The following is a 21120-nucleotide window of genomic DNA, read 5'->3' on the forward strand; positions in this document are numbered from 1 at the left end:
ACCTATAATCATTGACTAATATTCCAACCAATAATAATTAATATATGTGTTTAATTAAAAATACATGTGATGCCTTTAGATTCATATTTAAAAGGGATTTCATATGATATTGATTTTGTAGCCCACTGATCATATATTAGAAAATAATGAATGGTTAAAATTTCATATTGGAGGCTGTAAAAACATACATGCCCTATAATTTGGAACAGAGGGAGTATTTGTCGTGTTCTTTTTCAGCTGAAGATAAAAGATTATTTGATTCTTGTGATTATGTAAACAATATAAATAGCAACTAGAAAGTTAAAATGTACTTTAGTAAGGCAAAACGATGAACTTCTATAAGGAACCATTTTACAAAAAATACGTCGTTTAGTAGTTTAGGAAGAGCGTATGTAAGAACTGAAAAAAAATATGAGAATAATCATAGGAAAAATAAAACAGCAATTATCTACGAACAAGACAGGAATATTGACAAGCCAAGAAACCAACAAAAGTGCATGGGCAAAATAATCAGTGATCCCCCACATGAAAAATCTCAGCTGCATGAAACCTCAGCCACAAACCAATCCTGAATAGTGGTTGAGTGGATGAACTTTGATTGGATTCCAAGAGGAGGAGGAGTACTTGGCATTCATATCTATGAAATGTAGACTCTTCTTCTCTCTCTCTCTCTCTCTCTCTCTCTCTCTTTCTCCAGAATTGAAGGAGCAAAGCAGCATAGCATAGCATCGATCACTGGGCCGGCGCCACTAGCAAGTATACGTCATCCATCCATGGCCTCCACCGCCGCCTTCCTGTCCACCACGTATACCGGCCTGGGCGCCACGCCGACGCCGGCCAGCAAGAGCAAGAAGGCGAGGTTGTTCTTGGCTCCCGCGGGGCGGCGCGGCGCGGTGAGGGCGGCGGTGTCCGGGACCGAGCAGGCGGGGCCGGCGCCGGCGTCCGGGGAGAAGGCGAAGAAGAAGGGTAGCGACGAGCGCGTGGTGCAGGTGCACAGCGCGGAGGAGTTCGACGGCGCGCTGCGGGCGGCGAAGAACCGGCTGGTGGTGGTGGAGTTCGCGGCGAGCCACAGCGTGAACAGCAGCCGCATCTACCCGTGCATGGTGGAGCTGAGCCGCACCTGCGGCGACGTCGACTTCCTGCTGGTGATGGGCGACGAGTCGGAGGCCACCAGGGAGCTGTGCCGCCGGGAAGGGATCACCGCCGTCCCGCACTTCTCCTTCTACAAGGGCGCCGAGAAGGTGCACGAGGAGGAAGGCATCGGCCCCGACCAGCTCGCCGGCGACGTGCTCTACTACGGCGACCACCACTCCGCCGTGGTGCAGCTCCACTCCCGCGGCGACGTCGAGGCGCTCATCTCCGAGCACCGTGGCGAGGGCGGCAAGCTGGTGGTGCTCGACGTGGGCCTCAAGCGCTGCGGCCCCTGCGTGAAGGTGTACCCCACCGTCGTCAAGCTGTCCCGCACCATGGCCGACACCACCGTCTTCGCGCGCATGAACGGCGACGAGAACGACAGCTGCATGGAGTTCCTCCGCGACATGGACGTCGTCGAGGTGCCCACCTTCCTCTTCATCAAGGACGGCGACATCGTCGGCCGCTACGTCGGCTCCGGCAGAGGGGAGCTCGTCGGCGAGATCCTCAGATACAACGGCGTCAGGGTCACCTACTGATCGATCGATTCCCATAATTAATCACTTAAATTACTCTCTTGATTCTACGTAATTTGCACGGCGCCAAGGGTGCGTACGCATGATCGATCATCGCTGCCTGCCTGCCATGATGTACGACGACGACATCCATCGATGTTAGATCGATCGATGATCACATTTTGTTTTGTTTCCTGGGGACAAATTGATCATGCACACAGCTAGCTAGCCGGCCTGTACGTTTGGTTTGGTTCATTTTGTCCTGTGTAATACTAGAATTTTGGAGCGCCAATTGCAGGTTCAACACACTTGGCCTGTCTAAATTTTTATATATGAGAATATATATTCACAAATTTCAGCCGACCCAGCTGGTTCCAGGATAGTATCATCTTGAATTTCACTGGCACCTTCTTCTTCAAAGATTTGCATCCTTTTGTAGACTTTCTCTTTAGACCATATAAATGGATAGTATAAGGTACTATGATGCAACCGGTTCACATTTACCTTGTCACCTTCAGTATTCAAAACCATATAAATTGCTCTTACATGCCATGTCTCCACTAGACTTTGTGGGAGGAACTTGTTATAATATTTTAGACAAGGTGATATCCAATCCATGGGCATCTTTTCAGCATACCACCGAAAATGCATTCAATTGTGATGCCCATTTGCTTGCTTTGAGCAGCTAGAGACAATGGTGTTATTCCTTCAACTCTGGTGTGTTAGTAATTGAACAACAACCCCCAAAAATCAGCATATGCATGCTAGCCCCAAGAATAATGATTCAGTGTCACAAGAATTCAGGTTGCTTTTTTTTTTACTAACAAGTATTGTTAAAAGTGGCATTTCATCACCTGGATTCCCATGTCCTTGCATTTTTTGTTCAGTAATTTGCTCTAGCATGCTGTGAAGTTCACCCCTAGTACATAATACATGTTTCATTATTTTGATCAACCATTCCTGATGAGAAAAGGTCCATATTATACTGAATGTTGGTTGGAACATCCTTGGATGCACCTGTCCTGGTCTAGAATGCAGCCACGGGTTGGTCAGTGCCACGCCTGACACTAAGACCCAACATCAAACACTTGGTGTGCGTGACCTTGGGATGGCCAAAGGGGTGTCGATGCAGGAGGCTTCGATTGCATTCGCAGCAGCTACCAGCTCCATGCAGGTCGTGTTGGCTACAATGAGACAGGGCGAGGTGCTGGGACAGGAGCATTTCGTCGAACACTTCGTGGGTGTGACCTCTGGGAGATCCTTGGTGACGATGCAGGATGCATGATCCTTGTCCTCACCGGCGTCAGGCTCTAGGATGACCATCGGAGCAGCAGTCTCCTCATCGAAATAACTTGATCTTGCCATCACGTACGGGCCGCTACCATTCGGGCATTTGGTCGAACAAGTGGTGTGTGTCGCCTTGGACTGCATGCCTTGGACCTTCTTCACAACTCCGAGGCTCGATGATCTTACCACCATCCTAAGAGACAACAAATCAATCCTCCTCCTCTCATTTGACTCCGCTCAAACTCCTCCACTCGCCTCAAAAGTATATCCAACTTATCATCGGTTACTATGGCAGCTTACTTGGTGAGCTTAGTAGGAATACAAATGAGTACAATGTTCAAGCACATGAAGGTGGAAGAGGGTATCCTTTCACCACAGTAGAAGGGTTGGAGGTAGGAGACGGAAGTACTAGAAGATTCTAGAACAAGTAGAGGAAGGGGAGAGATAGGGGAGAAGATCGATAAGGAGCCAATACCAGTTTTGTCTAAATAATTTGTTTCATTCTTTCCAAATTGTTGATTGTACTTTTTTTTGAGGAATAAATTCATCTGGTTCTTTAGTTTTTGGTATTGCGGTTAAGCGACGAAAAATAAACTCGTCTTCAAGTTGAGAGACCTCAGATAAACTTATTTATTTTTTAGACGATAGACTGATTCAGCCCATGGTACATCCCAATAGAATCCTAACATAGTCTTTGCCATTCCCCTTTCCCTCTATTCTCTTCATACCTCTCCTAATCTAGATTTCGAAGACGACTGAAACTTCTTATAATTTTAATCGCATTCTATTTGGTTTTCTTACTTACCCTTGCTGCAAGAATGCAGCCATATGTTTCCTGCAAACTTCTCACAATTTTAGCCACATAAAAGAGTGCTAGGTCTCAAAGTGGTGGAGCCGGTGATCAATCACATCTCATCAGCACGCAACACATTTAACACCTCATCTTCTTTCTATTTTAACATGAAATAGTTTTAAGGCTTATTTACAAAAGCCCGTATTGAGTAAATTGTTACTTAACCCCATAAGTTGTACATAGCTCTATTACTGGTCTAACATCAGGATAACGTTTCCCATAGTTTACGTTGTTAATCCATGTTGTAACCAGCTTCATGTAAGGTTTTTTAAAACATGAATTTTTTTAATAACGGTAGATTCGACTATTCGGGCACCATAAGTTTTTAAAACTGCATATATAGACAAATTGGCCAAATTGGGCGTAGAGATTCAACAACTTAATCTCTCAAGTTTCATATCAATAAGCTCATTTAGTTGAATATTACATGGGAAATTTGCAATTGGGACGGATTATCTTCTCTCTTTTTTTTTCTTTCTGTTAAGTGTCTTGGAACACGACAACACAGTCTAAATATTTGCCAAGACATCAGTTACACAAAACCCATACTGATGATTTTGTAATTGTTGAAATCTTTCTACTATATTACTCCATTTGATAAAAAATATTTATTGTTTAGGACAAAATTTGATCAAACTTTTAAAATTTCGATCAACAATTTTTGCGAAAAAATAAATTTACAAAATATAATAAGTTTATGGTATTAAAATATTACTTTTCGAGGATTGTTTGTTTCGTGTTTAAACTAAACATTTAAGAAATTATCGATGATCGGAACGATAGAAGTTGGACTGAATGTTGTCCTAAGCGATAATTTTTTTGACCGGAGGAGTAATTAAAAAGCATATCATCGCTAAAGTAGACATTGTCTTTTTTGCTTCCTCGACCCTACGATGTCCATTCTCAGGGCCTAGGTCTGACCATATTAATAGAAAAAAAATATATAAGACATTTACTAGTATGGCCCCAATTATAAAAATATAAATTTATCAATAAGTTAATATAAACATACAAATAAAATATATAAAATTATGATTAAAATAAAGACTACTGAAAATACGAAATATGAACCCTTACATTATTGGACCGTAAAGTAGTGTAAAAGATAGTAGGTAGAGAATAAAATAGGATAAAAGTTAATAGGTAGGGAATAAAGTATTGTCTTGGTATCACATAACCCCTTGTCTTAGTAAAATTCCGTATATTATGAGATTAACCCCTTGTCTTAGTAAAATTCCGTATATTATGAGATTGAGGGAGTATATTAACACTGTTAATTTTGATACACATTTAACTATTTACTTTATTCAAAAAGTTATGCAACTATTTATTAGTTATGCAACTATCTACTTCGTCTGTCCAAAAAAAATAAGTTTATCTGAACTTATTTTGAAATGGATTGAGCAATTTTAGTGTCTTGGTTTACCATTAAATAAACTTTTAATATGACAGGTGAGGTTGTCGGTGGCTTGCGGCGGCCGCAGTGGCCGCGGGAGAAAAAATGGGGGCGGCGCGGCGTGCACTGGAAAGATACAACAGCAGCAGTGGCGCCGGCAAACCGGTGGCCGGCGGTGGCGGCGGCGGCTGGGCCGACTGGGCCAGAGGGAGGAAAAAACAAAGAGGGCCAAAATAGTAAGTCCTCAGCCCGAATGAATTGGGATTGTGTAATTTTCTAAGGCCCTTTGATTCAAAGAAAATTTATAGAAATTTTAGGGGATTTCATTCCCTATAAATCCCTTTGAATCAAAGGAACGAGCCCTATGAAATCCTATGAAATTCCTATGGAATGCCTCTTTCTATGCAAGTTTTTGAGAAAATTTACCAAGAGGTTGAGGGCACCCTTTAAATCACATGAATAAAAAAAACAGAGGAACAGGAAAAACATAGGATTCTGACAGGAACATAAGTGTAAAATAGAGGATTACAAAACATAGGAAAAACGTAGGAATGACCGTTTGATTGGACCACAGGAAAAACACAGGAATTTGAGGAGAGAAAGACTCAAAGGAATTTTTTCCTCCAAAACTTGCATAGAAAGATGCATTCCATAGGAATTTCATAGGGTTCATTCCTTTGATTCAAAGGGATTTGTAGGAAAAAATCCTATAGGAATGAAACCCCCTAAAATTCCTATAAATTTCCTTTGAATCAAATGAGGCCTGAACCTCTTGGGAAAAAAATCCTTTGAGTTTTTCTCTCTCCTTAAATTCCTGTGTTTTTCCTATGGTCCAATCAAACGGTCATTCCTACGTTTTTCCTATGTTTTGTAATCCTCTATTTTACACTTATGTTTCTGTCAGAATCCTATGTTTTTCTTGTTACTCTGTTTTTTCATTCCTGTGATTCAAAGGGGCCCTAAAGATTGATTGTTGTAATAAAAAAAGTTGAAGTGGGAAAGAACTAAAAGAATTTGAATAAGGGTGTTATTGGTGGACTTCACAAGAATTTAAATATTTTTGCAGACTTTTAAAAATGGGAAAACATTTATAAAATATACAAAAACTTAAAGTGCTATTAGATTAAATTTTTGAAGGGAAGGTAAAAACCAAATTTGAATTCGGAATAATAGTTCATAGAAAAATTCAAAGAAATTGGTAAGGATCAAAAGGGAGCATCCATAAAATTTTTCACAAAAAAATTGTTCGGAAATTTGGAATTTTTTGAGTTGTTATAGTATGTGAGTGACACAAGGGGTAATAAATGTGGTTTTCTAAAATTTAAAAATAGTTAAACTTTATGTTATTAATTTTCTTGCACTTTATGTTCTATATATTTATACTGTAAATTTTAAATTTTTTTAGTATCACAACTACATCTAAAATGGTTTATTTTGATTTCGAAGAAAGAAATAGTAGTTTAAACTTAAGATATAAGTAAAAAAATAATTAATCAAGAAGAAGAATAAGAGGAGAAGTCTATGTGTGGCTAGAAACTTATCGATGTAGGACTGCCGTTAGGTATCAATTACCCATTCCAATATCCATGCCCACCTTGTTTGGGTAAGGTATGGGTAAAGGATATTTACTCATGTGAATTTTGGATATCGAGAGAGCATTACTTATTTACCCACCTTATCCATACTCATTTACTTTATATAAACTATATAAACTCAGATCTAAAATTTTTAAATCTAAGTTCACGTTATATAAATTTATCAAAATTTGACTAAATTTAGCATATCCTTTTAGTTTAGGTATGTGTAATATTATTGATAAAAATATAGGTAAAAGAAAATTGCTATGCGTATAACTCAATCATATGATTTATATATAACCCAATTGATCAATGACTTAGTAGCAATTAAATTTGAAAATAAAGAACTGTGATGCCCTTTATTAAACAAGGAATGAACGATGATGCGAAAGTATGTTAGGATAAAATAAAATAAATTTTGAATGAAAAGTGATTAATAAGACAAACAGTACTCCGAATATTGTTAAAAATGCTTATATTTTAAACTAGATCAAATTCAAAGATAGAGTATTATAATCACACAAACAACTTTCCGGTTACCTGAAAAAGACCAAAATGCCCCTCAGGTAGCCTTTTGTATTGAACGTAACGAGAGATCAATCTCCAGTACTGCAGTATCATTCTTTTCTCGGTCGTCTCTCCCCCTCACGGCCGGCCGGCGAGCTCCCCTCCTCCTCGCTCTCCCCTGCGGCGGCCCAGGGCGGGGTCTCCTCCTCCGCACCGCTTGCGCCAGTCTCCCGCGACCAGGTGAGCGTCTGTTCTCTCATCTCTCTCTATCCACGCGCTCCCTTTGTTTTCCTCTTTCTCTTCTCTTCTGGCATCATGAACCCTAGATAGGCTCTCTTCTGGATCTTGCTTAATTTGCCTTGATAATAGCCTTAAGGGAGACTAATAAAAGGTTTCCCTTTTTGTTCCCAAAAGAGTTTTGGGGTTCAACGGAACCCCCATTTTCGCACAGTAGATCTGCCCCCTGCTCTCTCCACCCGTGCCTTTTGTCTCTAAAACCTAGCTTCTCTTCTGGATCTCGAAGATTTTCTCTCTGCCTTAACAAGTAGGAGTATTTACTAATGGCGGTTTGCTTCCAGAGGAAAGAATCGCGTTAGGTCAGCCCCCTTGAATTGTTTAGGGATACGTCGGCGACGGCTCATTTTTTTGATTTAGGTCATGCATGTTAGTTCGTTTAAACTAGGCGAAGCTGTATCATTCTCTTGATAAAATGAGGTAAAGAGATGATTTTTACTGTTATTCCACCCTGGCCATGAAAATTGAAATTGTTGATAATACACTCAGCTCCGTTTTTTTTATGATGAGTTCTCTTTCTGTAGAGTTGAACATTTACAAACCTGAAAACTTCCCCTCATTCGGATGTAGTGTGCTAGCTTAGTTCATAGTGGGGAGATTGGTGCAATGGACAGCTGAATTTTGCTTGGTGAACTAGCCAACTATAGAAACAGGGTACTGATGTTAGGTTTGATTCTTGTGCTAATGTCAATATATGGAATTCTTTGCATGGATTACTCCAACTGTGCCTCCAGCTCTTAAAACCTTTGCAAATACTGATGATAAATTCTGGAAAAATAATAGTAAGATAGAGCATATGGGACTCTTCCACTCCACATGATTTCATATCCAAACTTTATCCATATGTCAAGAAAGAAAGGAGATTCTTTTTCAGCAGAATACCTTTCTTTTTGTTTCTTGTTGTATGCGGGTTGAATTTAGATTAAGATTATGTGGAGTGTTATATGCCAACATGCTCTATGCATGACCTACAGGTGAGGTTCTATAGGGTTGGCAAGCACCCTATCAATGCCCATGAGCACCTCAAATGTCCTCTCTGTTGGTGAAATACCTTATACACCCATAGCTTACTCTAAATTAAACAATCTGGGTATGTGGAATAAAAGAAAGTGACTGATGTGTTCTGACCTAATCTTTTTCCTTCTGGCAGTGCATTGTGTTTGTATTTGTGTTCTTTGATTCACATTGGAGGGCTGTTTACATATATGAGCAAAAATGAGTGGTGTACCCAAGAGGTCGCATGAAGAGGCTAGTCACTCCACACCTGGAAAACGGCCTTTGGATGACAGCAGCTTGTATTCAAGCCCTTCTGGGAAACTTGTTCAACCAGGTGGCAGTGATTTCCATGGTTCGTTTGAACATGATGGAAGATTTCCCAAAGTTCCACGCATTGAGTCCCGGGATGATAAGAGGCCGTCTCTGGCTCATAGGATGCCTATTGGCTCCTCCAACTTTGTGGATCACTCAAGCTCATCTGATGGCAGATTAGAATCAAAACAAAATAAAGATCCACGGGACACTAAGGTAGATGTTCGGGAGGCAAAGGCTGACACTCGGGATGTCTATAGTGATTCCAGGGTTGAATTTCCAGGTAATAAAGTTGAGACTGATGTAAAGACGGACAATAGGACAGATGAGAATGAAATAAGAGCCGACAGACGGACACATGGTGACTACAAAGGTGATGCCAAATTGGACAAAGATGGTCATCCTACAGCAATTTCAAACATAGCCTGGAAAGATAACAAAGAACATAGGGGCAAAAGAAATATTGATCCTTCTGATAATTCAGAATGGCGCTTTCCCCGCCCTAGCTTGCAAGGAACAGATGAATCTGCCAAAGTTCCAGCTCATGCAGATGAGCGGTCCAAGGATGCTCATGAATCTACTGGTGAGAATAAAACTGAACCTAGAACTGAAGATAAGTTTAGAGACAAGGACAGGAAAAAGAAGGATGAAAAGCATAGGGAATTTGGCACAAGAGACAATGATAGAAATGATCGCCGAATTGGTATTCAGCTTGGAGGCAATAGTGTTGAACGAAAAGAAAACCAGAGGGAAGATAGGGATGCTGAAAAGTGGGACAGGGAAAGGAAAGATTCGCAGAAGGACAAGGAAGGGAATGATAGGGAGAAGGATCCTGCAAAGGAGTCATCAGTAGCAACTGAAAAGGATAATGCAATACTGGAAAAAACTGCATCTGATGGAGCTGTTAAAAGTGCTGAGCATGAGAATAAAACAATAGAACAGAAGACACTTAAAGATGACACATGGAAATCACATGATAGAGATCCTAAGGACAAGAAAAGAGAAAAGGATATGGATGCAGGCGAAAGGCATGACCAGAGGAGTAAATATAATGACAAGGAATCAGATGATACTTTCACTGAAGGAGATATAGAGAAGGATAAGGAAGCCCTTGGAAGTGTCCAACGCAGGAGGATGGTGCGACCAAGGGGTGGTAGTCAAGCATCCCAACGAGACCATCGATTTCGGTCTAGGGTGCGTGATGGCGAAGGGTAAGTTTAACACTGCTTCTTGCTATGGCTTTCCATCATTTATTCAAATAGTGGAATGGGTGCTTCCTGACCTTGATTTACCTGGTACGAGCATTATTTATTTGATATGTTTTTTACATTTTTTTTTCTTGCAGATCTCAAGGTCAGTCAAATATCTTGGAATAGGGATAGTGCCACTTCCTTCAAAATTGTCACTGAAAGTTTTCCAGCAGACTTATAAGTTTGCATTTCCTTCTCAGAATTTTTGAATGCTATAACCAATCCATTTGTATATTTGAAATCCTTCACATATTTTATACACTGCATGTGTTAGTTTGCTTTTTTTTATTTTATGGTATAATTCAGCCAGAGAGGATAAAATGGGTAACCAGGGGAAACTATTTATGAAGATTTAGTTGCAACTTGCAAATTGAGCATAATAATGATTTATCTAAGATAAAGGTACACAAAGGTGCTGTTTTTGTATTTTTGTTATCTTAGTACCATTTCCATTGCAGATAAGTCTGAGGTATCAGCAATTGTTTATAAAGCTGGTGAGTGCATGCAAGAGCTTCTGAAATCATGGAAAGAGTTTGAAGCAACCCCAGAAGCTAAAAATGCTGAAAGTGTGCAAAATGGTCCTACTCTTGAAATTCGTATACCTGCGGAATTTGTTACGTCCACTAACCGTCAAGTAAGCGCGATGACTTTATTATAGGTGGTCTATGTTGATTATTTCATCTATATTTGAGTTTCTCTTGCCAGAATGATAATAAATTAATACACCCTTTCTCTTTTGTCCAAGAAGCATGAGTAGAGCACTAAATCCTTTTGTAATTCACTTGCAAGTGTGCATTTGTCTGGTCTTCTTGCATTTGCAGATTTATACCCTTACAGGGATTCTTCTATTGTGATTTTTTTGAACCAGACTTGTGTCTCCTATTTATCTTACTCCTTACTCCTCTTGAAACCATATATGCCTATTGCTATATATTCAGTGCCCATGTAGTTGACGATTCCTTTATAAATAAATGAAGCAAATTTCTTTCTTTGTGTATTTTATTCTCTTCTTAAAATCACTCTTGTGCAGGTAAAAGGTGCTCAACTTTGGGGAACGGATGTTTACACGAACGATTCAGATCTTGTTGCTGGTACATTTCTGATTATTTTCAAAGATTGAAACATACCTCTGAAAGCTGATGTTCTAAATGATTTTTCTTTTAGTGCTAATGCATACTGGTTACTGCTCCCCTACATCATCACCTCCACCATCTGCAATCCAAGAGCTACGGGCAACTGTTCGAGTTCTACCCCCACAAGACAGTGAGCCTTCATTTTTCTTTTTAGTCCAGTTCTTAGACTTACAAAGATCAGAGCCATGGCTAAACTAATGCTTATATAAAACTTGGTCTACCTTCCAGGCTATACTTCAACTTTAAGGAACAATGTACGTTCACGTGCTTGGGGTGCTGGTATTGGTTGTAGCTTTCGCATAGAACGCTGCTGCATTGTTAAGGTACCAAGACTGTAACATAGCATACAAGATTACAAAGTTCACCTTTTGTTTTGTGGAAAATTTGGATGCTTTTTATTTGTTTTATCTGCTGATGTAAATACCTTTCTATTGACCACTTATCCATAGATTGTTTGCTTAGCTTGTTTTACATGATTTGCAGAAAGGTGGTGGTACTATTGATCTTGAGCCTCGCCTTAGCCATACATCAGCCGTAGAGCCTACACTTGCCCCGGTTGCAGTGGAGCGTACAATGACAACAAGAGCGGCAGCTTCTGTAGCTTTCTGCTATCCTCTTTCTGTTAACATTTTTTTCATTCAAAGAATTTTCACTTTCACATCGCAATATTTAGTTTTGCTGTCACAAGCGCTCTTTGTTTATATCCTGTACTAATGTTTTCTCAATATGCTGTATGCAGAATGCCTTACGTCAACAAAGATTTGTTCGGGAAGTCACTATACAGTACAATCTCTGCAATGAACCATGGTACTTTCTTGACCTACCTTCTGTTGGTACTCATTTGTAGTTCACGAAAGCTCCATCCAGCACCTCTACCGCAACCTTTTTCTGTTGCATGATTGCTTGTTTATTTGAGTCTTTGGTCTTTTTTTGAGATAAGGTTGCTCCTACTAATCTTGTTTGTACTTCTTGATTACTTCCCTTTAGGTTGAAATATAGCATAAGCATTGTGGCTGACAAGGGATTGAAGAAGTCTCTATATACTTCTGCAAGGCTAAAGAAGGGTGAAGTTATATACTTGGAAACACATTATAATAGGTAAGAGCCAAAGTTCTATTTGACCGTCACCCAAAATTCTACTTGTAACTTCTGTGAAGCTCACGGTTGGTTCATTTTTCTCCCGTCTTGTTAACTGCAAGTTTTCACAGGTATGAGCTGTGCTTCAGTGGAGAAAAGACTCGCTCTATTGGGTCAAGCTCGAACGCATCGGATGCAGAACCGGAGAAACACCAGAATAGTGGCCACCACCACCACCATTCACAAAATGGGGAAAGGGCCTCTATGGAACATGAACTCCGTGACTTGTTCCGGTGGTCTCGTTGTAAGAAGGCCATGCCTGAGACTGCCATGCGCTCCACTGGTATCCCGTTGCCACCCGATCAACTTGAGGTAACACCCTGCTTGCTACATCAGAATGTTGCATTATTCTCCATTCAAAAACTGCAATTCTCACACATGTTTCTGTTGCCTCGGCGTGACGCAGGTGCTGCAAGACAATTTGGAATGGGAGGATGTGCAGTGGTCACAGACCGGTGTCTGGGTTGCTGGGAAGGAGTATCCTCTTGCCCGGGTGCATTTCCTCTCGGCAAACTAAAGCCTTCCAGCCCCTGAAGTGGGTGGTAGCGGCAGGTCCATGAACTAATTTCTCTCAGGAATGAAGGCAGGAGCTTCTCTTTCGTCCATGTACCGGTTTTATTGTACAATGTACATTGCAACCGTGCCATGTCTGTGTATAAACAAAGAATGCTGAGCTGCTGTAGGCTGTGTTGTGTGTAGTACATTTTTTCTTCTTCATTATCTATTTGAGTCCTAGCTGGGCTGGGCTACATCTGCCCATGTCTCTGAGATGTAGTTGTTGCTTCACAGTTTAGCTAACCTGATTATTATTGAATGATTGCTGTGCTGTAACTTAATGCAGTGCTGTTTACCTGGTATGTGCTGTGATCTAGTATTCAGCCGTGGGATGCTATCCGGCGATTTGTGGAAATTTCATGTGAGACACGCAGATGAGGAATTCAAGGAATTTTTTTGTATCCCAAGCACAAGTTTGTTAGCACATTGGTGTTAGTTCTTCTGAAAAAAAAAATGTCTTGCACTTGCAGCTAGAGAATTGAAGTGTTTTTGACAAGATATAGATGATTAATCATTAATGGCATATATTATTATTACAACAGGGCACGCTCAACTGAAGAAGCAAGAGACGTGCAGGAACTCTGACGTCTTAGGGATTGTTTAGTTTGCAAAATATTTTTGCAAAAACATTACATCGGATATATGGACACATATTTGAAGTATTAAATGAGTCTAATTACAAAACAAATTACAGATTTCGTCAAGAAACCACGAGATGAATCTTTTTAAGCCTACTTAATCCATCATTAGCACATATGGGTTACTGTAGTACGTATAACTAATTACGTACTAATTAGGTTTAAAAGATTCGTCTCACGATTTCCTCCATGCTGTATAATTAGTTTTAATATTTATGTATATTTAATGCTCTATTTAGGTATCAAAAAATTCGATGTAATATTTTTGGCAAAACTTTTTTGGAAACTGAAAATGGCCTTAGCACTGTAATGAGAGTAGTACTATCGTGTAGGAATATATATAGGTGCAGTGCACATGCTTGGAGGAATTAGGCTCCGTCCGGTAGCCGGTTTGTCGTCTGGCGTGAAAAACACAATAACATAGCAGTATATAATTAATTAATTATTAAATATAAAAAATAAAAATAGATTAATTTGTATTTTAAATTATGTACCATGCAAGTAGTAGATCATAAATAGTTACCACACAACACACTGCGCAGTGGAAGAAGGTATTAAATAGCCGAAGTAGTGACGGCAATCTGATGCATGCAAGTGTAGAGGAAGTAGTTGATTTTCTCTTCCACACGCATGCACTCAAGACATGTTTGTCGATTAACACTGTGATCTGGTGATGCCTCTACTGGTATCTATATGTATAGGGAAGGAACACCGTGCTTGGATGTTCTAGCAATCTGCGAGCAACTAAGACTTTTGGGTCGGGAGGAGAACTGGAGAATGACTAGGGTTTTTCACACATCAACAACTAGCCTTCTCGCCCTTGTATATATAAGACCCGAAACGAGACCTCCAAGGCCCGTACGAGTTCTATTTAGATCCCTATCTGAACTAAGCCTGTATTGGATCAGTATCCAACTCCCATATTCTAGCCTGTTAAACATGCGACCCATAGGTTCGTAAATACTCGGATGTAATCGGACAACTCCTTTTCAGTTTACGTGCCAATAGCGACCCCTAGCAGAACATATTGACCTGTCGAGTATTCATAAAGATCATATTGGCTGAAACTATAATGTATCTCAAGCTCAATGCTAGATATGTATCATCCTTTCAATAGCTTAATCTTTCTCTTGATCCAGTAATAGATTATTAATGTATGATTGCCTTCTCAATCACTTTTGGCATGACTATGCACTTTCATAATCTATCACATCAAGAGCCCAGAGATATCGCTCCAATAGAGGGCCAAATTCTATATTGATTATTCACACCTCACAACATACTTCATGATAAGCCCGAAGACTATCTTTATAACTACCTAGTCACGATGTGCGTTTAGTAGTCCCTAAACAAACCATTAGACATGTTGAGAAGCATGATAATCTTAACTCAAAGGATTATACATCAATACTTCATGAGCACACTAATGACATATCATATATAGCTCTAGCGGTGTCTCAAGTTAGATCTATCCAACATCATGTTCTTCAACACGTGTCCACATGATTGATTTGATATCTCCATACCATGATCCATGAAACATGATAATCAATCAATACATATGATGATCTCTAATCACATTTGTTCCATATGTGATATATAATCAAGGAATGTTTAATAAAATAGTAACTTACAATATAAAGAGTCAAACGAATTAAACATTCATGCATTAATCAACAACGAGTCATCTTTCTCAAAAACAATGCATGATAAATATGTAAACATAGTATATGATACAACCATTTCTATGATTACGCATATCACTAAAAAAATTAGGGTGAAAGAGACTGACATTAGTAGCTACTATATCACCAACTACAACTATATTAAAAGTATATCCAAACAAGTAATATTCGTGGACATAAAAATCAGAACCATGGTAGTATGTTCCCAGCTATCTACCTTATCACCATCCGTGCTTCTCCTATTCGTAGGCTATTTGTGTGAATTTCTGAAATTCCAACGTGATTATTTAAACAAGTAGTTTAGGGACATTCTGTATTGAAACTGGAAATTTCTTACATTTTTGTTGATTGTTATGAAAATTAACTATCTCATGCGTTTGTTCCCCAGGGTTAGTAAGCCAAATTACCTATTTTTCCATAGGCACGCTTTCCAAACCGTTAAACGGTGTATTTTTTGCGAAAATTTCTTTTATAGGAAAGTTGTTTTAAAAAATCATATTAATATATTTTTTAAATTTTTGATACCTAAAAATTAATTAATCATATATCAATATATTACTACGTTTTTCGTGCCAGCTAACTATATAACTGCCGAACACATCCTTAACCTATTATCAAGTTTCGACTGTGAAAAAGAGTTCTGCACACACTGAATCTGTCACGAGTATCCAGCCAAATGACATTTATGAACAGAAAATGATTTGTAAATAAAATTTTTATAGACATATTTTTAATGATCTAGAAGCAAAGGCTAGAAAAGAAACTTAGGTGAAAAAAATCCAAAATTAACTCTAAATTTAAGGATAAAAATTTAAAATTTGGCTTATAAGCATAAGCAGAAGCGAAAAGTTAGAGTGTCGGCCAAGGGTTTAGCTGGTCAGAAAAAAACCCATGTTCCAGTGATATGCAACAACAAAACAAAATAAAATATATTATAGCAAAAATACTCACAGCCCTAAAGAGTCAAGCTTTATATTAAGGTCGTGTTGGTTTCTTCCCGTTTGTAACATAATCTCCTACGCATGCCACGTGTATGATTAGATATAAATAACTTGGAAAATATATTAATATAATTTAGTATGGTTTAATATAATCTTCAAACCAACTTTTCTATTATAATATTATTTAAAAATAAAAATGTTAAATGGTTTAAAGAAAGCGTGCGCGAAAAAAACAAGCCTTCCAAACACAGCCTGCCGAGGAAAGACGTGCTATACGTTCTGGGCCAATGCCGATATATATTGGGTATTCGCTAGTTATTTTGGCGGACTATCCGTACATGCTAATCCAGGATACGTAGGATATAATTGCCATGGCGCATATAAAGGTTGTCAGGAATTTTTCCTCAACTTTGCCGCGCTACACTAATTAGGTTAAACTCATCATTTTATCCGCATTCGGCATTAAGGAAACTTATCACTTTACTCCGATTAGCCCGATCTAGATTTATTCATCGGTCAATATATTATGTTTTGTATATGTGTATAAATTAATAAATATCTATACATATAAATTTGAGGTATACAAAAATATCTTACATTATAGTATGGAGGGAGTATTTCACACGTTCGGAAGACCTTTAATTATGTAGTCTTTACATTTTATATTATATAAGTCACGTCAAAAACATATTGAATTTTGATCAAATTTAAAATATATATACCAACATCCACATCATCGAATTAATTTCATTAAATCAAACATTAAATATATTTTTATAAATATATTTATTTTGTGTTGAATGCTATGGAATACTCGGATAATGGTATAACAGTGTACTGAACATATTTGTATAGAAAATGGGTTTCGAATAGTCAAATAAGTCATAAAAATAGATACCAGGTCGTATATTACTAAGCATATGATTCTATATGTGGGTTTCCATAATCAGTAGGGTACGAATTGGTTGACTTAGTTGTATCTGATTATGTTTTTATCTTTTGTAAACTTGTTCGTTGGTACTTAGTTTTATCTGATTATATCTGTGTCTCGTAAACTTGTTCCCTAGTATATAAGGGGAGGAGGAGAAATTCTCCGAGAAACACAGCACAGTGGATTGTGCAACATATTCATGGCGCACTTGTTTAGATCTTATTGACAACTAATCCACGTATAAGTATATGAGTAAGGTATTATCTCGTTTTGAGAATCTAAACCTAGGTAATTCTTGTTTTTAGCGCATCGATATTTGTTTCTCACTTGTCACCCTGTATACTACCGATTCAGAGCATCAACGAATATGTTGTTATATCTTTCTACAACTGTGCTTAAACTTGAAACTCGAAAGTGTCGGATTTAGGATCAATCTAAAATGATTTATAATATGAAATGGAGGGAGCAGATTGTTGCTGTTTTGATACGCTTATCTTGTTTAAATAATTAAGCGTGTATCGAATACTAATTAATTATTTTCTGCTACTAGTGCTTGCACACAAACTATCAACTAATTAATCCCGGCCCGGTTGTTTGTGCTGCCGTGTGGGCGCGGTAATTGGAATCAGTTAATGCAACACATTCATTAATCTAATTAATCAAGCAGGCAGGCAGGCAGCAATGGGGCATCGACTGACAAACAGACAGACGGACAGATACTTGTTTCCACATTATTCAATCCTTCCGATCATATTGTTTCCTAGAATTAATCAGCTGAATATATTAATTTCACACGCTAATTAGCGATGTAGGTAGAGGTAGTTTAGCTAGCAGGTGCCATCACTAACTTCAAACATGCAAGCACTTGGGATATTTCAGAGACTAACAAACACACATCATGCATGGTCCACCTGGTCCTAGCGGGAGTAGCTGCTTCCCTTTGTTCCACCTCTTCATTCGATTGTATAGCAATTTGGTATGGCTCTAGTTATTTTATACATGTATTCTTTTCACTTATGCTTATGTTTATAAACCAAAATTTAAATTTTCAAGCTTAAATTAGAAATTGATTTTGGGGTTTTTCGCTGAAGTTTATTTTCTAGCCTTGAATTTTAGATTGCTAAAAATACATGTATAAAATTTTTATTCACACGCTGAAGTTTATTTTCCAGCGCTAAGAATACATATATAAAATTTTTATTCACATATTAGTTTTCGTTTACAAATATAACATTTGTTTTTTCAAAGAAACACCAAAACAATAATATATGATTAGATGTACTAGTTTTCTATGTTTCGTTGAAGTAGCGAGTACTCCTTCCGTTCCACGTTTTCAGATTTTTCTAGACGTATCTAAAACACGGACCAATATAGATATTTTATATAAATATACCTAAATTACAAATGTTTGGCCTTGATTGGGAGAGCTTCGGACTCCAGCTCTTTTAACTCCAAACTCTCGTTCTACTGGAAGCTAACTCCTGTAGGAGCCAGAGAGCAGCACAAAACTATTTGGTTAGATGTGTTAGCTCTAGAACTCCTAAAAGAGAGGTTCGGTAGTAGGTTGATAATAATACCCTTGTAACTTATTGTATTCATAATGAAAGATATTCTTTTGGATGTAATCTAATACTGATTATATTTTGTTTATAATTAGAATCATATAATTGTATGGTTATTCTGTTGGTCATAGAGGAAGGATCATACAAAGAGGGGAAGAAAACATATATTAGAGGTAGATAGGTGGCAATTTCGTGTAATTAGATCTAAAAACTTGAGGGCAGTGAGTATTTTGACATGGAGTGAAGTTATCGAGCAGAAAAAACCCAGCCCCACTCCTATAGTTATTTTTTTAGGAGCAACTCTATAACTCTACTCTAAAAAATTAGAATCTATATTGTTTGGCACAACTCTGACTCTTGTTAAGTTGGAGTTGGGAATTAGAACTATGTTAAACGGAGCCTTTATATAAATTTAGATGAAAAAAGGGGAGTAACAAGCATGTTAATTCATGTGTTTTATCTCCACGAGAAACGCACGTTTCTCACTCCAACGGACGTCTCACTGGAATAAGTATAACGTTTATTCTCACGGTTCACACCGTATTCCTATATATATATATATATTGAAACGACGACGAACGAGAAGATCGACCACGTTTCTTTCTCTCCGACGTGCTTTCTCATCTAAACAAATTGGACATCTAAATTAAACAAGTTCCATCCATCGATTATACTTGTGAGTAGCAACAAGGCGGGAATGGGATCGATCGATGGAGATATCGCGGGCGGGCGCGTGCGGAGCGATCGATGCGTGATGGGGGACAGCAATATAATGTGTGAATCAATATTCAATCATCATGCATCCTGCTACCCTCCCTCCTGCTGCTGCTGCCGCTCGATCGTCGTCAGGCTTAATGCGGCGTCATATACAGTTGTTGCACGAAGATTAGGAGATATATCCATCCATCCAGCTCCCAAGAGATCGATCCATGGATCCGTCGCTGTCTCGTCTGTGCCTTGTTCGATCAATTCATTCGTTCACTCATTCATTCGCTCTCGGAGATGAGATTCAGATTGGTCATGATATTTATTATATACGCCGTCTTGTTCGATCGTACTAATTATTTTCTCTAGGTCAAAAGATAAGTACTTTTAGGATTTTAATTTTGTATCAAAATATAAGCAACTATCTGTTTAAAAAATAAGCATGTTAAAATATAAGTATTTCTATTATTTAGAAGTTGTATCAAGTATGAGCATTTGTATTGTACTACTTTTCAGATCAATTATTTTTTATTCCAAATCATTTCTATTTTATCACCACGTGCCTTTTCATCATCATTCATTTCTCATTTATGAACGTGCATCTTACTTTCTCTCTCACCCTTGATCCCTTCAAAATAACCTACATTCTGCAAAATAACCTGTAATATACTCCCTCCGTGACTAAATATTTAACACCATTGATTTTATATACACGTTTGACTATTCGTCTTATTCAAAAAATTACATAATTATTAATGATTTTTATATCATTTTATTTATTGTTAAATATACTTTTATGTATATATATATATATTTACATATTTGACAAAAAATTGAATAAGACAAATAGTCAAACGTATATAAAAAAGTCAACATACGGTGTCAAACATTTATGAATAGAGCTAGTATATTTTTCTCACTTATATTCTAATAGAGAGTTAGTAATTTCAATCATGGGAACATGTTTTTCTCCGTCCATGAAGGATATAATTTTAATTAGTTAAAGACAAACTAAACATATGGTAAAAAACATATATATTGTGCCACTCGATGTAGATTGAGAAAAGGAGAACGAGAAAGGACCAAGAAGGGGTATTAGCAGCGTCATGGAAAACGGAACGAGGGGCGTCGCGAAGATGGTGCCGTCAAATAATTAGAATAAGGGCAATCAATCAAAATTATGCGAAAATTTAATGTTTTTATTAATATATGTATACATTAATCTTACTATTTGTTTTGAAGATACTTAAATATCTAAGACTATATAAAATATATGTATTTCTACCATTATTAATTTGAGTAACCATGAAAAGAGTAATGGTGCATGAAGGGTACATCCGTCACAAGGTAAACCACCGTCTCTCAGGCCTCCCCGACGGGTTCTACCATAGATCAAGGCCAACGATAGACAATAATTCCCTGACGGGTTTTATCTTACTGTGCTCTCCAAAGAGCAGCTCTTCTCAAAATCTCAAAACAAAGGTGCTGAATTGGAATCCTATTCTAAGGATTCTTATGGTTCCGGAGAATCCAGCTTGGCGTCTGAAGGGTACAGGTCCATGCCAAATAATAATATGTTTAGCTTATTTTTTATTATAAATCATAGAAAAACATGTAATATAATATAAAATTGTAGTAAACATAGACACAAATACAAGTATAATTAGTTGCCAATGATAGAAATGACAAGCATAACAAAAATCAAATGAATCGAA

General features: G+C 38.1%; 2 protein-coding genes across 3 annotated transcripts; both read left to right on the forward strand.

The window, feature by feature from the left end:
• The first annotated feature begins 576 nt into the window (after positions 1-576).
• Positions 577-2009, forward strand: LOC102706394 (thioredoxin-like protein CDSP32, chloroplastic). Its single transcript, XM_040526488.1, has one exon. The coding sequence runs from the start codon at positions 774-776 to the stop codon at positions 1668-1670; it is 897 nt and encodes a 298-aa protein (XP_040382422.1). The 5' UTR covers positions 577-773; the 3' UTR covers positions 1671-2009.
• A 5366-nt stretch (positions 2010-7375) lies between these two features.
• On the forward strand, positions 7376-12947 carry LOC102706669 (eukaryotic translation initiation factor 3 subunit A). Of its 2 annotated transcripts, none has more exons than XM_006657627.3 (12): positions 7376-7506; positions 8711-10079; positions 10214-10221; positions 10577-10752; positions 11149-11209; positions 11283-11381; positions 11480-11574; positions 11735-11848; positions 11991-12058; positions 12239-12349; positions 12451-12700; positions 12795-12947. In XM_006657627.3, exons 2-12 carry the CDS (start codon positions 8776-8778, stop codon positions 12903-12905), a joined length of 2397 nt encoding a protein of 798 aa, XP_006657690.1. In that variant the 5' UTR covers positions 7376-7506; positions 8711-8775; the 3' UTR covers positions 12906-12947. The 2 variants fall into 2 exon arrangements, with proteins under 2 accessions (XP_006657690.1, XP_006657691.1); XM_006657628.3 differs by having other exon boundaries at positions 12460-12700.
• The last annotated feature ends 8173 nt before the right edge of the window (positions 12948-21120 follow it).

The sequence above is a fragment of the Oryza brachyantha genome, chromosome 7 (assembly GCF_000231095.2).
Source record: "Oryza brachyantha chromosome 7, ObraRS2, whole genome shotgun sequence".
Taxonomy (NCBI): domain Eukaryota; kingdom Viridiplantae; phylum Streptophyta; class Magnoliopsida; order Poales; family Poaceae; genus Oryza; species Oryza brachyantha.

Excerpts from the sequence above, each read along its gene's own strand:
- LOC102706394 (XM_040526488.1), top strand. The coding sequence starts at position 774 with ATGGCCTCCACCGCCGCCTTCCTGTCCACCACGTATACCGGCCTGGGC.
- LOC102706669 (XM_006657627.3), top strand. The coding sequence starts at position 8,776 with ATGAGTGGTGTACCCAAGAGGTCGCATGAAGAGGCTAGTCACTCCACA. Across the intron at positions 11,575-11,734 it reads AACGCTGCTGCATTGTTAAG|AAAGGTGGTGGTACTATTGA; the intron begins GTACCAAGACTG and ends CATGATTTGCAG. Across the intron at positions 12,350-12,450 it reads TTGGAAACACATTATAATAG|TTTTCACAGGTATGAGCTGT; the intron begins GTAAGAGCCAAA and ends GTTAACTGCAAG.